This window comes from Mandrillus leucophaeus, unplaced genomic scaffold (genome assembly GCF_000951045.1).
Source record: "Mandrillus leucophaeus isolate KB7577 unplaced genomic scaffold, Mleu.le_1.0 Scaffold894, whole genome shotgun sequence".
In the NCBI taxonomy this organism is placed as follows: Eukaryota; Metazoa; Chordata; class Mammalia; order Primates; family Cercopithecidae; genus Mandrillus; species Mandrillus leucophaeus.
In genome coordinates, this window is record NW_012109741.1 from 600,411 (window position 1) to 619,332 (window position 18,922).

Below are 18,922 nucleotides of genomic sequence, written 5' to 3' on the forward strand. Positions count from 1 at the left end.
CACAAATTAAATCATTATATCTGTTTATGAGAGTTACAGGAATAACCTAATATGGTACAGTGCAGAAACAAATCATACACATATCTGCCATATTTTATCCCCAGTGAAAACAAGGGTACCTGTGATGGTCTTATGTTTTGTTAATAGTACTAACATTAATTCACATTTGTTGTGTCCTCATTATGTGTCCAGTCAAAATGCCAGGCATTTTATATGCATTCTATTCTCTATGCCAAGTGCTTTACATAAATTCATTTAACAGTTCCATTACCCATAAAAGGTAGTGACTTTCATTATCTTCATTGAAGCTTAGAAAGATTAAGAAATGTGCATTTAGCTGGCCAGTGATTGGACTCAGGATCAGAACTCGAGCTCTACAAATCTTCCTTCTGCCCCAGCTTACCAACATCCTTATCCCTAAAGACCGTTATCAAATGTTTCTTCCCCTTGTCTCCCCACTCCGCTGGGCTCAATCTTTCCCTTCTCTGTAATCCCTTAGTCCTTAGTTACTCCTTTATATTTATTGCATGCTGCTGTTTTATTCTGGTAATTTATGAATACTTTCTCACTCTGCCTCCGTACCAAGCTGCAAAACCCTTAAAGGTAGATACCATCACTTTTTTAATACTCCTAATATGTTAAGTAAGTACTGCTTGAGGGTTAGAAGAAATGATAAGTGACCTTCATGAAGGTTCTCTCATCTAGGTTCGTGTGCTTAGCATACCTTTGGTGATACTTGGATAGATTTGTGGAGACATCAAGCTATAGGACAGAGCTGAGCCATATAGCTAGTCAGTAAATTTTTACTGTAGTAACACTTAGAAGACACCATTCCAGAAGAAAGTAAGCCGTCATCCAGAATTTGGAGTTAAATAGATGAGTTCAAATTTGACGGTGTCAAGTACATTAACTATTCCAAGTCCAAATCCTGTACCAGAGCCCAGTTTATCTGTGATACAGCTGACGTCTCCCTTTGAAAAGATGAACTTGTGTTCTCTGAAACTCTTGACCTAAAGAATACTGTTAGCGCTCAAAAACATGTCAGTCTATGCCCTAACATTATTCTTCTCTTTCAGGAATTGAAGGATATGAGTAGCTGCTCCTTATTTACTTTATGCCATGAGGAAACTTCATGCATTAAATATTTAACTCTCCTGGATAGGGTTACAACTATAGCCTTAGGCATATCTTTCTGTTTTAAACCCATAAACCATACACTTGTCCACTAATCTCACATGTTAAGCATTCTGAAGAATAGAAAAATGGGTATTAACATGGAGAATCATGACAGAATTAGAACAATCCAAGAGTTAGTATGCAGTACAAGGTAATAGATCATAGGCCCTGGAGACTTCCATTTACGAGTTATGTGGCTTGGGTAAGTCATTTTACTTCTGTGAGCTTCAGTGAATAGTTGTTAGGACTGAATGTGGTAATGTCAAAAAAAAAAGAAAGGAAAAAAAAGGCTTTTAGCACACTGCCTGGTATGTAGCTACTGTTCTGTAAGTGATATTTTCAGACCTGTCTTGGTTACACCAAAATTTGTTTCCTGCAAGAGTCGGCTAGGTAACATTCAAGTTTATTGTCCCTATGACAGAAATGAACATTGCATATCTCCAGTAATACAAGTTTAAATTATTAGAGCTAGATACAATTTTACTTTTGTGAAGATTAGACTTATCAATAATCATTAATTTAAATCACAAATTCTTTGGATTTCTATGACTCCCAAAAGATTTCTATCTTTTACGCTTTGCAAATGCACATACTCTATAAACTTCCATTCAGATGTGGAGATGGACTCTTATCTTTGGGTCCGTGGGATTACTGAAGAATCAAAAATAGGCTTAGATGCCTACGTAACCATTTCAGATTCCTCTTGCCCTTTTTCAACCCTCACCTCCATTAGTTTCCCAGTTTGATAGAGTAGAGTCCTTACTTATGATAAGCACTTCTCCTCCCACTTCTTTCTCTCTTCACCAAAGTATGCAGTAAACTAAGCCTTTGTATAGAGCTCCTTGTGGTTTTTAAAGCATGCTAATTGGCTCTCATTAAATTGTCAAACCTCTCTAAGATAAGGAGCGAAAGTGGGTTTTTTTGTTTGTTTTTTGTTTTTTATGAAGAAAATGAGGCAGGAGGTTAAGGTTACTTGTCCAGGGACATTATTATTGTGATTATTGTCAGAAATTGAGCCCAGGTCTTTACGTTCTTTTCCCCAACTCTACTCTCAAGAGTACCACTGTATACATACTATTGCTGAGCTTTCATTAGAATCCAGGATATAGACATATAAAGTCACTTTCTCAGATGACTTAACTGCTTTCAGCTTTCTAATTTTACGAAACAGAGAAGCCATGACATAAGAGTGATAAATCTGATGACATAGAATTTAGAATGGATTCACGAGAAAATCAACATAAGGAGATATAGACTGGATGCGGGGGAGGAGAGTGGGATCACAAATCACTATAGAACAAAGGATTAATTTTCATAACTACAAGAAAAAGATTACCCTAATTGGCAAAGAACACATAAAAAGGGAACACAAATGGCTTCTAAAACATGAAAATATGCTTAACCTTATTCATAAAAGAAATGCTTATTAAAACAATGGTATGCCACTTTTTAACATCAGATTTTCAAAGATCTGTAAGTTTTATTATACATTATTGGTTAGAGTAAGAGGAATGAAAGACCTTTTCACACATTGTTGATCAAAGTGTAAAATGGTACAGTCTCCGAAGAGCACTTTGATAATATCAAAAATGTAAAAGCACCTTTTGACTCAGCTTTTCTACTCATCAACTCTATAGATATACTTGAACACATGCAACAATATTCAATGCATCATTGCTATTTTATGCAATAGATTAAAACAGCCAAAAATTCTGTCAATTGAGGACTGATAAAAGCAATTAAGATTTAGCCATAAAGTAGAATTCTGTGTAGCTGTTAAAAGACTTGAGTATTCATTTTACAAATATGAAACAGTATCCAAAATATATATTTTAAAGCAAGATACAGAACAGTATATAGAATGGTAGAATTGTGTACAGGGAGAGAGTTGAAACACAGATACCTATATATTTCAATGTGAGGGGACTATCTGAAGAATAGACAATAAAATGGTAACAATAGTTGCCCCAGAAGAGGGGCTAGAAGCACTGATAGACTTCTTCCCATTATATGACATTTTTCACTGACTGATTTTTTTTTTTTTTTTTTTTCCCTGAGACAGGGTCTCACTCTGTTGCCCATGCTGGAGTGCAATGGCACAATCTCAGCGCACCACAGCCTCGACCTCCCAGGCTCAAGCAATCCTCCCACCTCAGCCTCCTAAGTAGCTGGGACTAATATTTGTATTGTTTATAGAGATAGGGTTTTGCCATGTTGCCCAGGCTGGTCTCAGACTCCTGGGCTCAACCAGTCCACCCACCTCAGCCTCCCATAGTGCTGGGATTACACGCTGATTGATGTTTTTAATTTTGCAAATGTATTATCTATTTTAAAAATGCAAAAGACAAAAAACTGTACCAAAATGGCATCAGAAGTTGAGAACATTTATTTTTCACTTTGTACCGATGTGTATGAATTTCCAAATATAAAGGAGTATTTTTTTAAAATCCTCTATATTGCATACTCTTTGAAAGCAGTGTCCTCCTCATCTTTATATCACGAAAGCACTTTCTGAGGTATTCAATAAATGTTAAATAACTTCATTGACTCTGGTGTTGAAAATGGAATTGAAAAGTCTTGATTAAGCACTAATCAGAGAACCAGGTTCTTATGTTAGTTCACATACATCTGGTTTTAGAAGACCCGAAAAAGGGGCAGTTTATTTTCCTACTCTCTTAAAAAACTAAAATCTGGCCAAGTGTTGTGGCTCACACCTGTAATCCCAGTGTTTTGGGAGGCTGAGGCAGGAGGATTGCTTGAGGCCAGGAATTTGAGACTAGCCTGGAAAACACAGCAAGACCCTGTCTCTTCAAAAAAATTTAAAAATTATTTGGGGGTGATGGCACACACTTGTAGTCTCAGCTATTCAGGAGGCTGAGGCAGATGGATTGCTTGAGTGCAGGAGTTGGAGGCTGCAGTGAGCCATGATGGTGCCACTGCACTCCAACCTGGGCCACAGAGCAAGACTCTGTCTCAAAAGACAAACATCTAGAAAGCTACTTTCTAGCTGTAATGTTCTAATGCCTCTGGTTCCAGCATTTCCTAAGATAGCTGTATTCTAAGAATTCTATAGAGCAGTACTGCCCAAACTTTGCATATCCATTGTTTTTTAAGTATATATTAATTAAATGTCAAGCTGTATATCAGTAAATTTAGTTTTTTTTCAAAACTGACATTTTCTCCCCATACATAAGTATAGTTTTGTGCACCTGTAGGATCTGTGTACCCAAATTTATAGTATACCATTCTAGAAAAGTTACCTAAGAAAACTGCCTTATGTTTTTGAAAAGGAAAATCATGTTATTAAAGTATTATTAAAGTATTATTAAATCAGTTATTAAAGTATTATTCTTCTGTGATGAAAACACTTTAGTCAAACAGCAAACAAAACAAAATTTGTTTTTATTTATGACCATGATTATTTGTTCTATGCCTTCATTTTCTTTTTTGGAGTTTAATACTTACTATACTTGCCTACCAATCTATCTTAATATAATTGTGTTTTTATAGCTTGCCTTAGAGTTTCTCAAAAAGGTGTACATCAAACTTTTGCTTTGAAAATACAAGCAATGCAAATATGAAGACTAGCAGTCCTTGGAGAAAGGAAATGGCTTTATCTGAGTTTTGCTAACTTGAAAAACAAAAATGAAGTCCCTGAGGACATTTTAATAATAATTAATGTAAATTTTTTTCAAAATTCAGTTATGATTTCTAATATGTATGAAAATATTGTATTTTGGATCTCTTTCATTTGTCACATATACTTTAAATATGTTATTTTTTAATCACATCCGTTTTAGCTTTTCAAAAAAGCGGTTTACTACTTTTGATGCATACTAAGTTACCTGGTAGTTTGTCATTTTGTCTAGTATCTATACAAATTGAAACTGTATTCTCTGGGACTGGGACTGTTTGGGGAGAATGCAGTTAGATATGTTAGTGGTGGTAAAACAGGATATAACGGATTTGGCTTATTGAATGGCGTATGGGTTGGTTGGTTGAGGTTGCAGGGAGGGATCTACTGGAGTCTGGATGCTCCCATTTCCCAACTCTACCAAGTCACTTAAATATGAGACACTGAACCTCATTGCTAATAGGAAGATTTGTAGAGCTACAGTTGGAGAAAGCTTAGGAGTGATATAGTTCAAATTAACTAACCATAGTTAAATATCAAGTGAATTAGAGAGCTGAGTAGTTTATAAACATAAGGATTCACACCTGAATATGTGGACTGTAAGTAATACTTAAAACTAGGGATGGCATATTCATTACACGAAAAGTGGACTAGCTCCCCTTTTGAGTGTCACGTGTCTGTGATTCTGAAGAGTAGCACTCTGCTCCAGATGTTTCACAACAGGCTTTTTATAAATGTTTACTGAATTTTTGAGTAATTACTATGTATTTAACACTGTGCTTATCTTCACAGAAAAAATGTTAGCATCCTTCTGATCTAGAGGGGGTTATCAGACTATTAGACATGAAACAATAGTGGAGAACCCAATAGTTCACTATCCAATGCAATGTTTTACTGAGAGCACGTTGAGAGATGTGAGACTGGATTAGGCATGAGTAAAGGTTTGGTTAAGCAGAGTGGTAAGGAAGGTTCCCTACGTGGGAAAATTTAGGAACAGACGGAACTGTCCTCATGAACTTATGGAATAAGACACCAGTTCAGAACATTAAAGAATAATGTTGAAGAGATCTGACCAACCTAATATAAATCCAAATAAGCCAACTTTCCCATTAATGTAAAAAATTATTTGAAATAGACAACCAGAATCAGTATCCTGTGGATGCCGCATGCTCCTCTGATGAGCTGGCCGTAAGTGTAATTCCTGATGATTTTCCAGCCTCATGAGAGAGCTAGTAGACAAGCATAAGGAAAAGAGAAAGGGCTGTATTCCAGTTCCAGGCAGGTGACTGTATGACCTCAGGCATATTTGTACTTAACTCTGAGGAGTCTTGATTTTATTGTTTACTGTGAGGATAAGCATACCAACCTTACCTGGCTTTTGCGAAATTCAAATGAGACAATACATGTGAAGGTGGCTAGAACAGGCAACAAATGTTGATCCCTTTTTTTCCTCAAGGTGGCTCTCATCCTGATCCACAAAAGGGCAAGTTAAAAGGGTTAAATCCTGCCAGGCTAACAAGGTTAAATAATATCTTTTCTGATGTATACTGATGTAATCCATATATGCAGTGTTACTTTTCAGTCATATGTGACTTCTCAAGTTACAGTTTACATGGCATTATTCATTGTATTTAGTTCAATAAGTAGGTGGGAGAGAAAACTGTTGTATTTTCAGGATAAATGCTTTATGTATGCTGAAGTTTAGAGGTCCAAACAGAACAACTACATGTTCTTTTGCAAGGTTGATAATTACTTGGAAATTAAAGTAAAACTAAAATGCCTTACACTTTTTCTTCCAGCATGCTACAAATGAAAACTGATGAGAAACTGAATGTGTCTGATGGGAATACAGCAAGTTGCCCTTTGAGCCCCGTTAAGATGTGCCTTAATCGTCCCATTGAATGGAATCTGAATTTGACAACAGCATCTCTAGCGAGCTGTACAGTTCATAACCAAAATCTCAAAAGTGAAGAGAAATAGATTGCAGTTCTTCTTGCACTATCTTTATTTTGTATGTCAATATTCCTTGTGAACAATAAGCATTTATCAATTGATCTTGAAGTATTTCTAGTCCTGTGATTTGTCTTTATATTAAATCATTAGCATTAATCATTTTGATTATATTCTTTGTATGTTTTTTACATGTTTTACATCAGATCATTGTGGAATTTTGTAGTATAAACAGATTTCGATGTTTCTCTTTTTAATGGTATTATGTGAATTTTTTATGCCCTAAGTTTAAATACGTAATTGTCCCCAGTTTTATTTCTGTGCACAAAGTTTTAATATATAACACATTGTGATTTATAGAGCTAGTATTGTAAAGATTTGTGATGACCTGGCCCATGAGCAGTTGTCAAACAGGAAACAGGTGGACACCAACTACCTCGAAGCACATTGGTGAAAGAAAAGGCAAAGGTATCTCTTAGAAGTAAATCTCCTTCAAAGTTATATATGTACAGAAGAAAACAAGTTGACCATAGCTTTTTGTCAAGTAGCATGTTTCTGTTCACAGGAGAATGTGAGCTGATCAGTTCTTTCTCTGTATTTTAAACCTGTAAGTCTGTGGGCTTTAAGAGCAATGGCACAATTGCATGTTTACTGTTTAGCAAATCTGTGCCTCTTGGTAGAGAAGAATACTATGTGGTTTCTGTAAGTTACCAGTTTTGAATGAAAAAATGGTAAATGGATTTACATCTGTTTTATTGTACCTTAGCCTTTTATTATTTTAAAGGGATGACTTTCAAAAGGACATTCCCTACCTTTAACTGTAATAGTGCAAAGCACAGTTTCAGCAATGGCTACATGACTGTGTCTAAAAACTGAATACTCAGAATACTAAAGGTTTGGTGCTTAAATTTGTTTTTCCCATGCCACAGAAAGCAAACTTTGGTATGGTGAACCGCATGAGAACATGGCTTCTTTCTTTTTGGATAGCCTGGCCATGTGTGAATGGGATTTTAGTTTATTATGTTTCTAAGACTTTTCCTTACAGCACACTTAATGTACCTTTTCAGTCCTTCTCCCAACCTCCTGGAAATTACCTTTAAAATAACAATGCATAAGGAATTTGAAGCACAGGAGAACACAGAGCCAACAAACAGAATGAAGAACAATCATCTATTTTTAACTGACTTTCTATCATTACCATTTTTCCTTTTGCTTAATAACTATCTTGCTTTGTAACTTTGACTCCTTTTATAAGTTCTATGAGGCACAAATGTGTAGCAATTTGGTTCTAAAAACCAGTGATATTACTTTAGCTCCATCTTAAAATTTCACTTTAAGTAAATGGCCTCTAGTAAATAAGCCTAAAAAAGCACAATTATTTAAACAGATCCATGTTAGGACATTTCTGAATAATAAAGAGAAAAGGTGTTTTGTTGGGTATTACAGAAAAGAGGACCAGTTTCATACAGTACAAGTTTCATAAGTCAGGTCAAGTGTCAATTTCAAAAGACAAGAAATGAAATTGACATAGTACTCATAAATTGGTAGCATATATAAAGAGAACTTCCTATCACATTATTTTCCCACTAGAATTATTATCCACAGTAAATATTATTTTATTATGCCAAAAATGTAGAAAGCAGCTTCATGGTTAATATACATTTATGTTGACACCTCCCTAACCCAGGAAACATTCACAAACAAGGATTCCCATATGCAAATACTTTAGGAAGAGAGATTTCCCAGGCAGACAGCATCATCAAAAATGTTTTCACTGTAGGAATCACAAAATAAGATTGTCAAAATAACTGTTGAACGTTATACTGGTCTTCCTCACTGGTGGTAAGCTCCTCCTAGCCAGTTTGTGGTACTTCCTTCATTTTCCCTTGACATGTTACTTGTTAAATATGTCCTCAGGCGGTTTCATCTTTGTTGATTCTGCCCATCTAAGTCATAAGCTTCTCAAATGCAAGCTACTAGCTAGTCACAGTTGAAAGTTTCCATAATGACATGATTTTAAACATAAAGAGTTCATAAGAATCACCTGGAGAGACTATTTAAAAACGAGATTCCTAGGCCCACCTCAAATTCTGATAAATCTGTGTGATGCAGATTTTTTCTGGACTATAATAACTGACGCTGTCCTAATGCTTTAATACAGGCCAAAGTAACGTGGAAGCGCACAGCAGAAAATCTTCAGAAAGACGTCAGGTTTGTTCTGATTTTGACAAGGGTAACTTTATTAAAGCAAATAACTGGACATAATCTTAAAGGATTCCACCTCCATCGTCTTTCCTAACTTACATCTTCATTGAGAAATTGTGCAAAATTAAGTTTACTTTTTTCTAGTGCTGCTGTTTTGGCTCGTCTTGGTAGTCTCATCTTCATTTCTGATTCTGGTTCTGGAACTTCATGATCACTAAATAGATGTTGAAAATACACGAATTTAGATACAAGCTTTAAAACCAGTTTATTTATAAATAAAACTTTTTTGTTTCTGACTCACATTCTATCAGTGTGTAATTGATAGCCTGATTCCATTGACTTAGCTTAAAACTAAAATCAAACAATGTCAAAAAACACTGACTTGGCTATCCAGCAAAGTGAATCATGGAAAACCTAGCTAATGATTTTATATACTATAATGGAACCTGGTGTTATACAGGAAAAAAGCCACAGACTTGTAATGAAGCTTGTAATTAAACAAGGACCATAACTGTCCAAAAAAGATTTCTTTGAAACTCAAGAAGTGAGAAAAAAAATAAATTCTCTTGATTTAAGCAATAAATTCCGAAAACACAGTAAAAAATAAGTTCCCCCTCTTGATTAAATTTAATCAAGATAGTGTGAAACTATGTACTGAAAATACACACAATACAATTTTGCCAATGAATACAAGACAGCTATCAACTTTCAGCTCTAACAGTGGCTTCATTGACAAGAAGCCAAAAATAAACACTCTACTACACAATATACCCAAATTATAGACAGAATTATTCTATCATTAAGTGTAGAGAACCCAAATATTATCAAAATCAAGAGTTGCTAACTGAAGATCAAAGAGGAGTCACATCATGTAATTAGAAATTGAAACAACATATTAAAGATAGCACTAAAGACCATGCCAACTAATTGGCAAAAGCAAACATGCCGTAAGAAGTCAAATGCTCTTGATAATGGAATTTTAGACTATATACCCAAGACAGCCATTTATAGTTTTCACTATCTTGTTATAGTATTTTCTCTCATTCACAAGAAAATTATAGTTTTTTTCTACTTCTAGAAGAAGATAGGCCTCTATATATTCTAGACATGCATGGCATACCTTTCAGAGTCGGCCTCAGCAGTCTGACGCCTCCTGTTCGTCCTAGCTGAAACTGTCACTTTTCTCTGTCCTTGAAGATAGTATAATTCATTATCAGAATTTATTATCAGTTGCTTATTGTTTTTAATCTAGTTTCTAGGCTAACTACATCCTTTGTTTTCAACACAACAATCCTTTCAACACATGTATCTCCTACTTATTCTAGCCATCTTGGTACTAGTTACCACTACCACAGAAAAAGGAACCCAAGCAAGATTAAAACTTAATTTATTTTGTAAGCACTAATAATGAGTAAGGGAAAATAAGGAAATTTCAAGCAAGTTAAAAGAAGGCAAATTTTAGTTCAATGTATTTGAGGACAGAGTATATGAAAAATGTGTTATAATGAAGTACCTATATTATTGCTATAGCACAAAGTCTGTGGAGAGACTCATGAAAATTAAGGGTTAGAAAGGTAGGTTAGGTGCATAAACAGGTGCTAAAGAAACAGAACTTTTTTTTTTCTTGGAAGGTGATAAATAGAACATTAATCAGTAAGGTAATAATGGCTTCTTGTAAAATAACATATACATGACCAATTCAAATATGTGTTCTAAAATATATTTCAGTGTGAAAACCAGAACCTTTATATACTAGGGATTTTAAGATTCTACTTACTAGAAATTTACAAGGTCAAGGAGTAAGACAAAGTTTGGCTTGTGATGTTTCTCATTTATAAGAAATAAAACAGTATGAATACATGAAGTTTGGTGTATTAAAAAGGATGGTGTTCTCATGGTGTGATATACCACAAAAAAAAATCTGATCAAAACCAAACTGTTCAATGTGACAGTCTGTTTGAAAATTATATACTCTACTTCATTCATGTGGCACTTTTTTCTACTCCTTACCTGCTTTTACCAATGGATTTATCCCCAAGAAAACATCCAACAATATGGGACTAATTTGGAACAATAGCCAGCAATCGGTATTTAAATAATTTACTGGTTACAAAACAATATTCCAGACTCCATTTTAGAAAAAATTAAATCTGCATCGAAAAGGGCCTTAAAAAATAGATTTCTAAAGTTAAAATCAAGGTTGGCTCATGGGTGGGATTATTAGTGTTCCTTATAGTAGTTTGCCTGGATGTACTTTCTGATTCTTCTGTAATAAGCATGCATTGCTTTTGTAATGAGGAAATAATAAAACAATAAAAAGATCTTGAATTTCAGATTTTTTTCCAAGTGATCCCCTAGTAGTCAGCATTTACTGTGCCAGCAGATCCCCTATTGTTGGATAGCCCTTGGGAAATAAGTTGGGAAAATATGAAATAAGATGGGAAGAGAAGGAAAACAAAGCCCAGAAAAAATACTACAGGGATTTTTAAAAAATGCTTAGTTATATGAAGGACAGAACACAAATAACTAATATAAAACCATCATTTAACCAAATATTAATTTAACCCAAATTATCTTTTGTAATATGATGTTTTGCAGCATACTTCTTTCAATCAAAAGCACCTAGAGCAACACTGATTTTATAGTCTTTAGACACAAGGCAAAAACTGACATCCACTGAAAGAATTAAAAAGAAAGGATACCAAAGACATTTAAAAAAAATCTTTATCCCTAAAGAAACAAAGATAAGAAAACTTGCAAAACAAGTATTTTTCATTGGAAGATAAAATATAAAACTTTTATCATAAAGATGGTCAATCCATACACTACCTCTGTTAGTCTTTAGCTGAGTAGATTTTGATGCTTGGGTTGCTTTTACACCTCTGAGAGGAGTCATATATACTTCTTTATTCTTTTCTATTAAAGGGAATAATACAACAATATAAATAAGATAGCCTCATGAAATATTTTAAATTGTCTTTTTAAGTCCAGTTTTTATGAAACTGAAATGACAAAGTCCTTCTAACAGCTAGTGAAAAGTTATAAATCACCCTTTCGAAAATTTGAATGTTGGAAAAGAATCAAAACTCCTAAAAAGATGGTCATATGTTGAGAAATGCATGTCAAAAAACACTTGAAAAGTAGAATAAACATTTATCAGTAATGCTGTTTCCCAAGAGGATTAATTAGAAAAAAATTTTCATTCATTTCTGATGTCCAACCAAACATGTTAGAGTAGAAAAAAATATGTCTCAGTAAAGATGAAAAACACAGAATCTTATAAATATTCTGGTCAGTATGTCATTACCATCTTCGTTTTGAAAAGCAGTTGTAGTCAAGCTGGCATCCTGTGCTGCTTCAGCTTGGTCACCAAATTCTTTATTTCCTTTTTCTAACTGAATCTTGATTTTCTCCAAAGCTCTCAGACATGTCCTATCTTTTACTTGCTATAAAAGAAAACATTATTAATATTTTGTAAACACCACATTCCCTAATCTTCTTTGAAAATAGTACCAATACATATCAAGTTGTTTAAAAACACTAAAGTATATGAAATTTATGAAGCAAATATTTCAAATAAGTCGCAATATGCTAACATATGTATAATCTAATACAACCATGTAAATTCTACATGTATAAATATAAACACAAACTAATTCAGAGTAATTAGAAACTACTTTACCTCCAGAATCTCATTCAATAGAACCAGAAGATCTTTTGCAAGATGGCTACTGAGTTCTAAAGAACTCAAGGCTTTTGTATAGACTCGAATTTCTGGTGAGCATGGACTTGTTAAGATCTCATTGCAAATTTTCATAGCCAAATTGTCATGTACTGTTAAGGCCTAAAAAATTAAGAGAAAATTCTCTGTAAAATGAAAATGATTATGATTATTATATAGTCTTACACATCTAACAAATATTTCCAACTAATTGTCTTGTCATAATCCCAAATATAAAATGTCTAAAACCAAATTTAACATCCCCTCTACCCCCAAAATCAGCTCCCCTTCTTGACTTCTTGTAGTGGATGCTGTAATATAGGGCCCAGTTCCACTCCCTTTAGGAAAGAAGCACTCATCCTCAGTTGCAGCATGTTTTGGAGGGTAAAAGTTCCCAGATGCAGTACTGATCCAGGCTGACGAAGGTGGACTTTGGTGGGCCTTGTCCAAGATCATACCTCTTCTCCCAAAGATTTGTCCAAATCCAATGACTGGCCAATGCACAGGTACAATGTCTCAGCTTGCCTCCATTCTGGACAACTCAAAGGAACATCCCAGTTCTGGAACTCCCTATGGGATTGGCTGGGGTCTCTGCTTGCATAGCAGTAGTTGAACTTAGTGCCATGCCCCAGTCTACCTTCCTCAATCTTCCAGGATGCTGATCACGAGAGTACTCCCCAATTACACTATGGCAACAGCTCCTTTGAAGTCTGCTGTTACACATACTTAAGAGTTTGCCTGGACTCCTCCATCTCCCTTGCCTCTCAAGCTCTTTCTTTTAGATTCTTGTACCCATAGTTCTTTATTAGGTCAATTTCTATTCTTTCTACTTTCTACTATTACTTTCTAGTACTTTTTCTACAAGCGAATTATACAGATTTTTCAACTGCTTTCTTAATATTATTTTCTTTCCGCTCACCAGTTCATCTCATATAACCATCACTGACCACCAAATTAATCTTTCTAAGTGGTTTTCATGACATTAACCCATTCTCATCATAAGCCCTGCATAATCACCCACTGCAAATAAGGCCAACTCCAAATTCCCTACATTGACCTTTAAAGCAATCTATAATCTACCCCCAATGTTCTGCCCTAACAGTCCTATTCAGGATCCTTAGCCAAAGTCATCTTTCTACAGTTCCCCAACATTTGCATAACCATCTACATATATCACCTTTACTAAAACATCCTTCCTCTACCCAAACCACTCCCCAAATACCAACAAGGCCTAACTGAATTTTGGTCAATGAGTTTTAAAACTAACGCTGTACTCATCATTCCTACCACATGACTCTTGCCTTTGTCTCAAGTCGTAAAGTGCTTAATAGCTCTATTACTGACCCTTACCTAATTCTGCCTAATATCCTTTGTAATCTTATCTTACCAATAATATAAGACATATGACTTGAACAAAGTAGCCTATCACTAAATATCAAATAGAGTAACACTTTCAACTTAATCTGTTAGCATCTGAAATCACTAATACATTAAATTTCAAAAGTAGTAACAAGTTTGACCAAATGCCATTAAAGGATTAAAACAACCCAGCTTAAGTTCAGTCTGTGAGTCAGTGTGCAGTTGGTTTATCTTCTTTGAATTAAAAGCCAAAAAAATTTGAAGTGAATTCTAGTCTTTGAATTCTCCTTCTTTGTGCCAGAAGCATAGCAGGTAAGCCAACATTTGAAGACTCAGTGAGTCCTAGATAACATAGGTTATTATTTCAGATTAACAGTCAGTACTAAGTGGGCATGGTGTGGGTGGTAAATTTTTAGTAATTTCTTTTCAGTAGCAAAAATGTTAGCATTGATTACTTCTGTTTTTGTATGATTTCTCCACATTTCCCAAGGTCTTGTTTTTTCATGCTTTGTGGTAAATGCTTGAGAGAGAAGTCTAAAGACCAAAATGCAGTTCTCAGTATTTCAAGGGATCTTTGAGAGAGATTATTTTACCAAAACAGTGATCTGCGTGCAGTTACTAAAATCACTCACCTGATAATCTTGGGAAGTCTTGGTCTGAGGATTTAATCCACTTGGTCTTGTCAAATCTACAAGTAACTCAGCAACATTTGTGATATCAATTTCAGCTAAAGGAGAAGATGCAGGGGCATTGGCCAGTGTTTGCAGGGTTGGAAGAAAAGCTTCTTCAAAGCATTCCTGATTAGTCCTGTTGAGAAACAAATTCAAAGTATGTTGACAGAACATTATTTGATGAGAGAAAAGCATGACTCCAAAAACTATTATGTATGAAATTCAAAACTACTATATATGAAATTCACTCATCAAGATAAAGTGCATTTTCATCTAGGAAAGAGCCAAAAATTCAGACAGATAAAATCTGTATCATTCTTGTCATTTTATCATTTATCTACTAAAGATAGAAAAAGTATCAACAACAAAATATTATAGATATAATTCATGGGGGACCTGAATTTGATGTCAAGTCAGATTTTTGATTTATCAGTATGACTCAATACCTGCTTGCATAAGCAAAAATGGGGAAGAACACGCCGAGGCAATGTCGAAGTCGAACATCCTCTTCAGTCACAGGATTGTACCACAACAAAATAAGACGAGAAAGAATCCTGCTGCTGACCAAAAGCCCAGAGAACATCAACTTGGCTAGTCCTTCCGCAGCTCCAGTCCTAAGTTCAGATACCTAACAAAGATGACATTCATTAGAAGAAATTTATTTGTATCTCCTTTTTAAGCTTCTCAATGTAGCCTGTCCTACAGTATTTTTACATGAACCATCCAAAAACCATTCAAGTTATTACCAATTCTTTAAAGGCACATAAAGAGACTGTTTCTTCACAGCTAGACTAACAATGTTAGACAAATCTAAAAGACTAGGAGACTAGATAAATGCTTAGTCTAGCCATGAAAAATTCAATTATCTTAAAAATTTTTAGAAGAACCAAAGGCCTTTTAAAACTGTTGGAAAATAAAAAGCAAAACATATATTTAAATGCTTAGCATTTCTAAGACATAGAAAACCCTGGCCCCTGATATTAGAGGGTGGTGCCTATCTATAAGCAAAAGCTCCATAGGTAGGAGTGGCAATTTGTCTGAATAATGGATGGACTGTGGCAATTTGTCTGAATAATGGATGGACTGTGAACAGAAGATGTTGAAGCAGAAGGCATTCGTAGAAAGAGTAAACAAAACAAGTCTAGAGAAGACAAAGGAAAAGAAAACTGGATGTACACAGGCAAAACAATGAAGCTGGACCTTAGACCATATACAAATATTAACTGAAAACGCATCAACAGCCTAAATATAAAAGCTAAAGCCAGAAAATTCTCAAAAGAAAACAGGGATAAATCTTCATGACTTGGACTTAGAATGGATTCTTAGATAGGACACCAAAAGCAGAAGCAACGAAAGAAAAAAATGAGTGTATCTCCAAAATTAAAAATGTTTAATACATCTAAGTATATTAACAAGAAAGTAAAAAGACAACCTATAGAATAAAACTTACAAATTATACCTGATAAAAATCTACCACCCAAACTACATAAAGAACTCTATAAAGACAACCAACCCAAATTAAAAATGGGCAAAGGACTTGAACAGACATTTATCCAAACAAAATACACAAATGGCCAAGAGGCAGATGAAAAGATACTCAACAACACTAGTCATTAAGGAAATGCAAATCAAAACCACAATGAAGTAGCACTTCATATATACTAGGATAGCTATAATTTTTTAAAAATGGAACCTAAGTGTCAAGGATATGGAGAAATGGCAAACCTTCTACACTGCAGGTGGAAATTTAAAATGGTCCAGTCACTGTGGAAAACAACTTTGCCAAGTTCTCCAAAAGTTAAATGACTCGGCAACCCAATTCCTAGGTATACAGATACCCAAAAGAAATTGAAACAGGTACTCGAATAAATACACATACACGCCATATTCATAGTAAGCAGCACTATTCACAATAGCCAAAAGGCAGAAACATCCCAACTGTCCTTCAATGGATGAAAGTATAAACAAATCACCATATATACATAAAATGGAGTATTCAGCTACAAAAAGGAATGAAGTACTGATACAAGCAAGATACCATGTGGATGAATCTCGAAAATGTTATGCTAAGTTTAAAAAGCCAAACAGAGGTCACGCATTGTGTGATTCCATTTATACAAAATATCCAGAATAGTTAAATCCATAGAAACAGACTGCGGATTGGTTGCTGTCAGGGCTGGCAGAAGTGGGAATGAGGAGCAACTGCTTAATGAGTATTCATTTTGGGATGATTAAAAGGTTTTAAATTAGATGATAGAGGTGGTAGTTGCCTTTCATTTTGAATGTACTAAATGCCAATGAATTGTTCACATTAACAGTGTTAGTTTGGGCCAGGCACGAGGGCTCACACTTGCAATCCCAGCACTCTGGGAGGCTAAGGCAGGAGGATTGCTTGAGGCCAGGAGTTCAAGACCAGCCTGGGCAACAGAGCGAGACCCTGTCTCTACAAAAAATTTAAAAATCAGCGGGCATGGTGGCACATGCCTATAGTTCCAGCTATTCAGGAGGATTGCTTGAACCCAGCAAGTGAGGGGGCAGTGAACTATGATCACACCACTGCACTCCAGCCTGATGACAGAGCAAGGTTCTATCTCAAAAAAAAAAAAAATTGTTAAGTTTTGTTATATCACTTCCACCTCAATGAAAAACTACAATCAGTATAAAAAATTTTTAATCAGTTGGTTTACATGTGTGCTATAAAAATAGTAATTCAAGAGTACTTAAAAGCGATCTAATCCCATACCCTATCTTACATCTTCTATCCACCCAATATAAAATTATTCTAAACTATTTCTTAAAACTCTTGGGGATAAATCTTAGAAGTCTCTATATCACAAATACAATGTAAAGAAATAAAAAATAACAACCCCCACTAATAATTAATAATCACTTCATTTTTGTTTATACTTCATTTCTTTGCACATACAATTTGATAGTGAGAAATCAGGTATGATAGTAAAAGTTAGGATTTAATTAAGATATTAAAAAAGTAAAATAAAAAATGTCTATCCAAATTTAAAATCCAGTAGGAAAAATAAGATATAAAGAGCACAGGGGAGGGGAACATCATACACTGGGACCTGTCAGGGGATAGGGGGTTAGGGGAGGGATAGCACTAGGAGAAATACCGAATGTAGATGGGCTGATGGGTGCAGCAAACCACCATGGCACATGTATACCTATGTAACAAATCTGCATGTTCTGCACATGTATCACAGGACTTAAAGTATAATAAACTTTTTTTAAAAATAAACAAATACATGCTGAAAATGACATTTCATAATCACAGGACTGGATTATTTCTTACCTCACTATCTAAGAAATCAGACAGGAGTTTCAGAACATTCTTAGCTGTAGCAGTCTCTTCAACTTCTTTTGATTCTTGCTCATCATCACTGTTTATTTCTGTACCTTCACAATGAAGTGTTTTGATTTTTTTAGTTTTAAATGGTTCAATCCCAAACATCATCAGTTGGTCAAAGATTGCCTTTAAAGCACTTATTTTTATTGTGACATCATCAATTTGCAAAACCTAAATCAAGATATTCCCCACCAAAAAAAGTAAATTCAGTAAAGCGTTTTAATTCTGTTTACATAAAATTAATATGTATCTTATTTTTTTCTTAGTCAAATTTCAATGACAGTGTCAAGTCTAAAAAAAACATCACTTTTCAAAAATACAGTTAAAATTTCAATTAAAAAAAAAAACACATTATTTTTACTTATTTGAACCGTAACATTTGAGAGCTATATACTTTAAGAAAAAGTCAATCTTCACAGTCAATAAAAATTTCTGGAATTGGAGTCAGGCTGAATTATATTATTTGTTCCTTTTATTTAAAAAAGAATCAACAATGTCCTCAACTATGATTTTATTTTTTTAAGATCCAGAAAAACTGTTCAATTATGTTGAAAGTGTTCTAGCCCATCTGTCAAGAGAAAAACATTATATTCTAAGCAATGAAAGGCATTCATTAGAACAGTATTCTTCCAGGTTATCAAGTTTCATTTTTCTCTCATTAGCTCAATGAATTTAGAATTCATTGATAGTAAATTCAGTTTTCAACTGGACTCCTTTATGAAAAGAGGTAAACCACGAAACACAGCACTTTGTGTGAGTCTACCTTAAGTTTAAAAATGCCCACCAAATTTCAAAGCCATGAAAAAAATACAGAGCTCAGTATTTATATGATAAATATATATATA

General features: G+C 34.6%; 1 protein-coding gene across 2 annotated transcripts in view; it reads right to left on the reverse strand.

Moving 5' to 3' along the window:
- Positions 1–8,404: 8,404 nt before the first annotated feature.
- The window catches only part of NCAPG (non-SMC condensin I complex, subunit G), a 33,716-nt gene continuing 23,198 nt past the window's right edge, over positions 8,405–18,922 (reverse strand). For both annotated transcript variants that reach the window (XM_011969480.1, XM_011969479.1), the window contains exons 14-21: positions 18,024–18,248; positions 15,163–15,344; positions 14,678–14,852; positions 12,648–12,809; positions 12,273–12,411; positions 11,795–11,881; positions 10,086–10,155; positions 8,405–9,179 (exon numbers count right to left, since the gene is read on the reverse strand). In XM_011969480.1, coding sequence (XP_011824870.1) covers positions 9,056–9,179; positions 10,086–10,155; positions 11,795–11,881; positions 12,273–12,411; positions 12,648–12,809; positions 14,678–14,852; positions 15,163–15,344; positions 18,024–18,248 — 1,164 coding nt within the window. In that variant the 3' untranslated portion in view covers positions 8,405–9,055. The remainder of the gene's footprint in view (positions 9,180–10,085; positions 10,156–11,794; positions 11,882–12,272; positions 12,412–12,647; positions 12,810–14,677; positions 14,853–15,162; positions 15,345–18,023; positions 18,249–18,922) is intronic.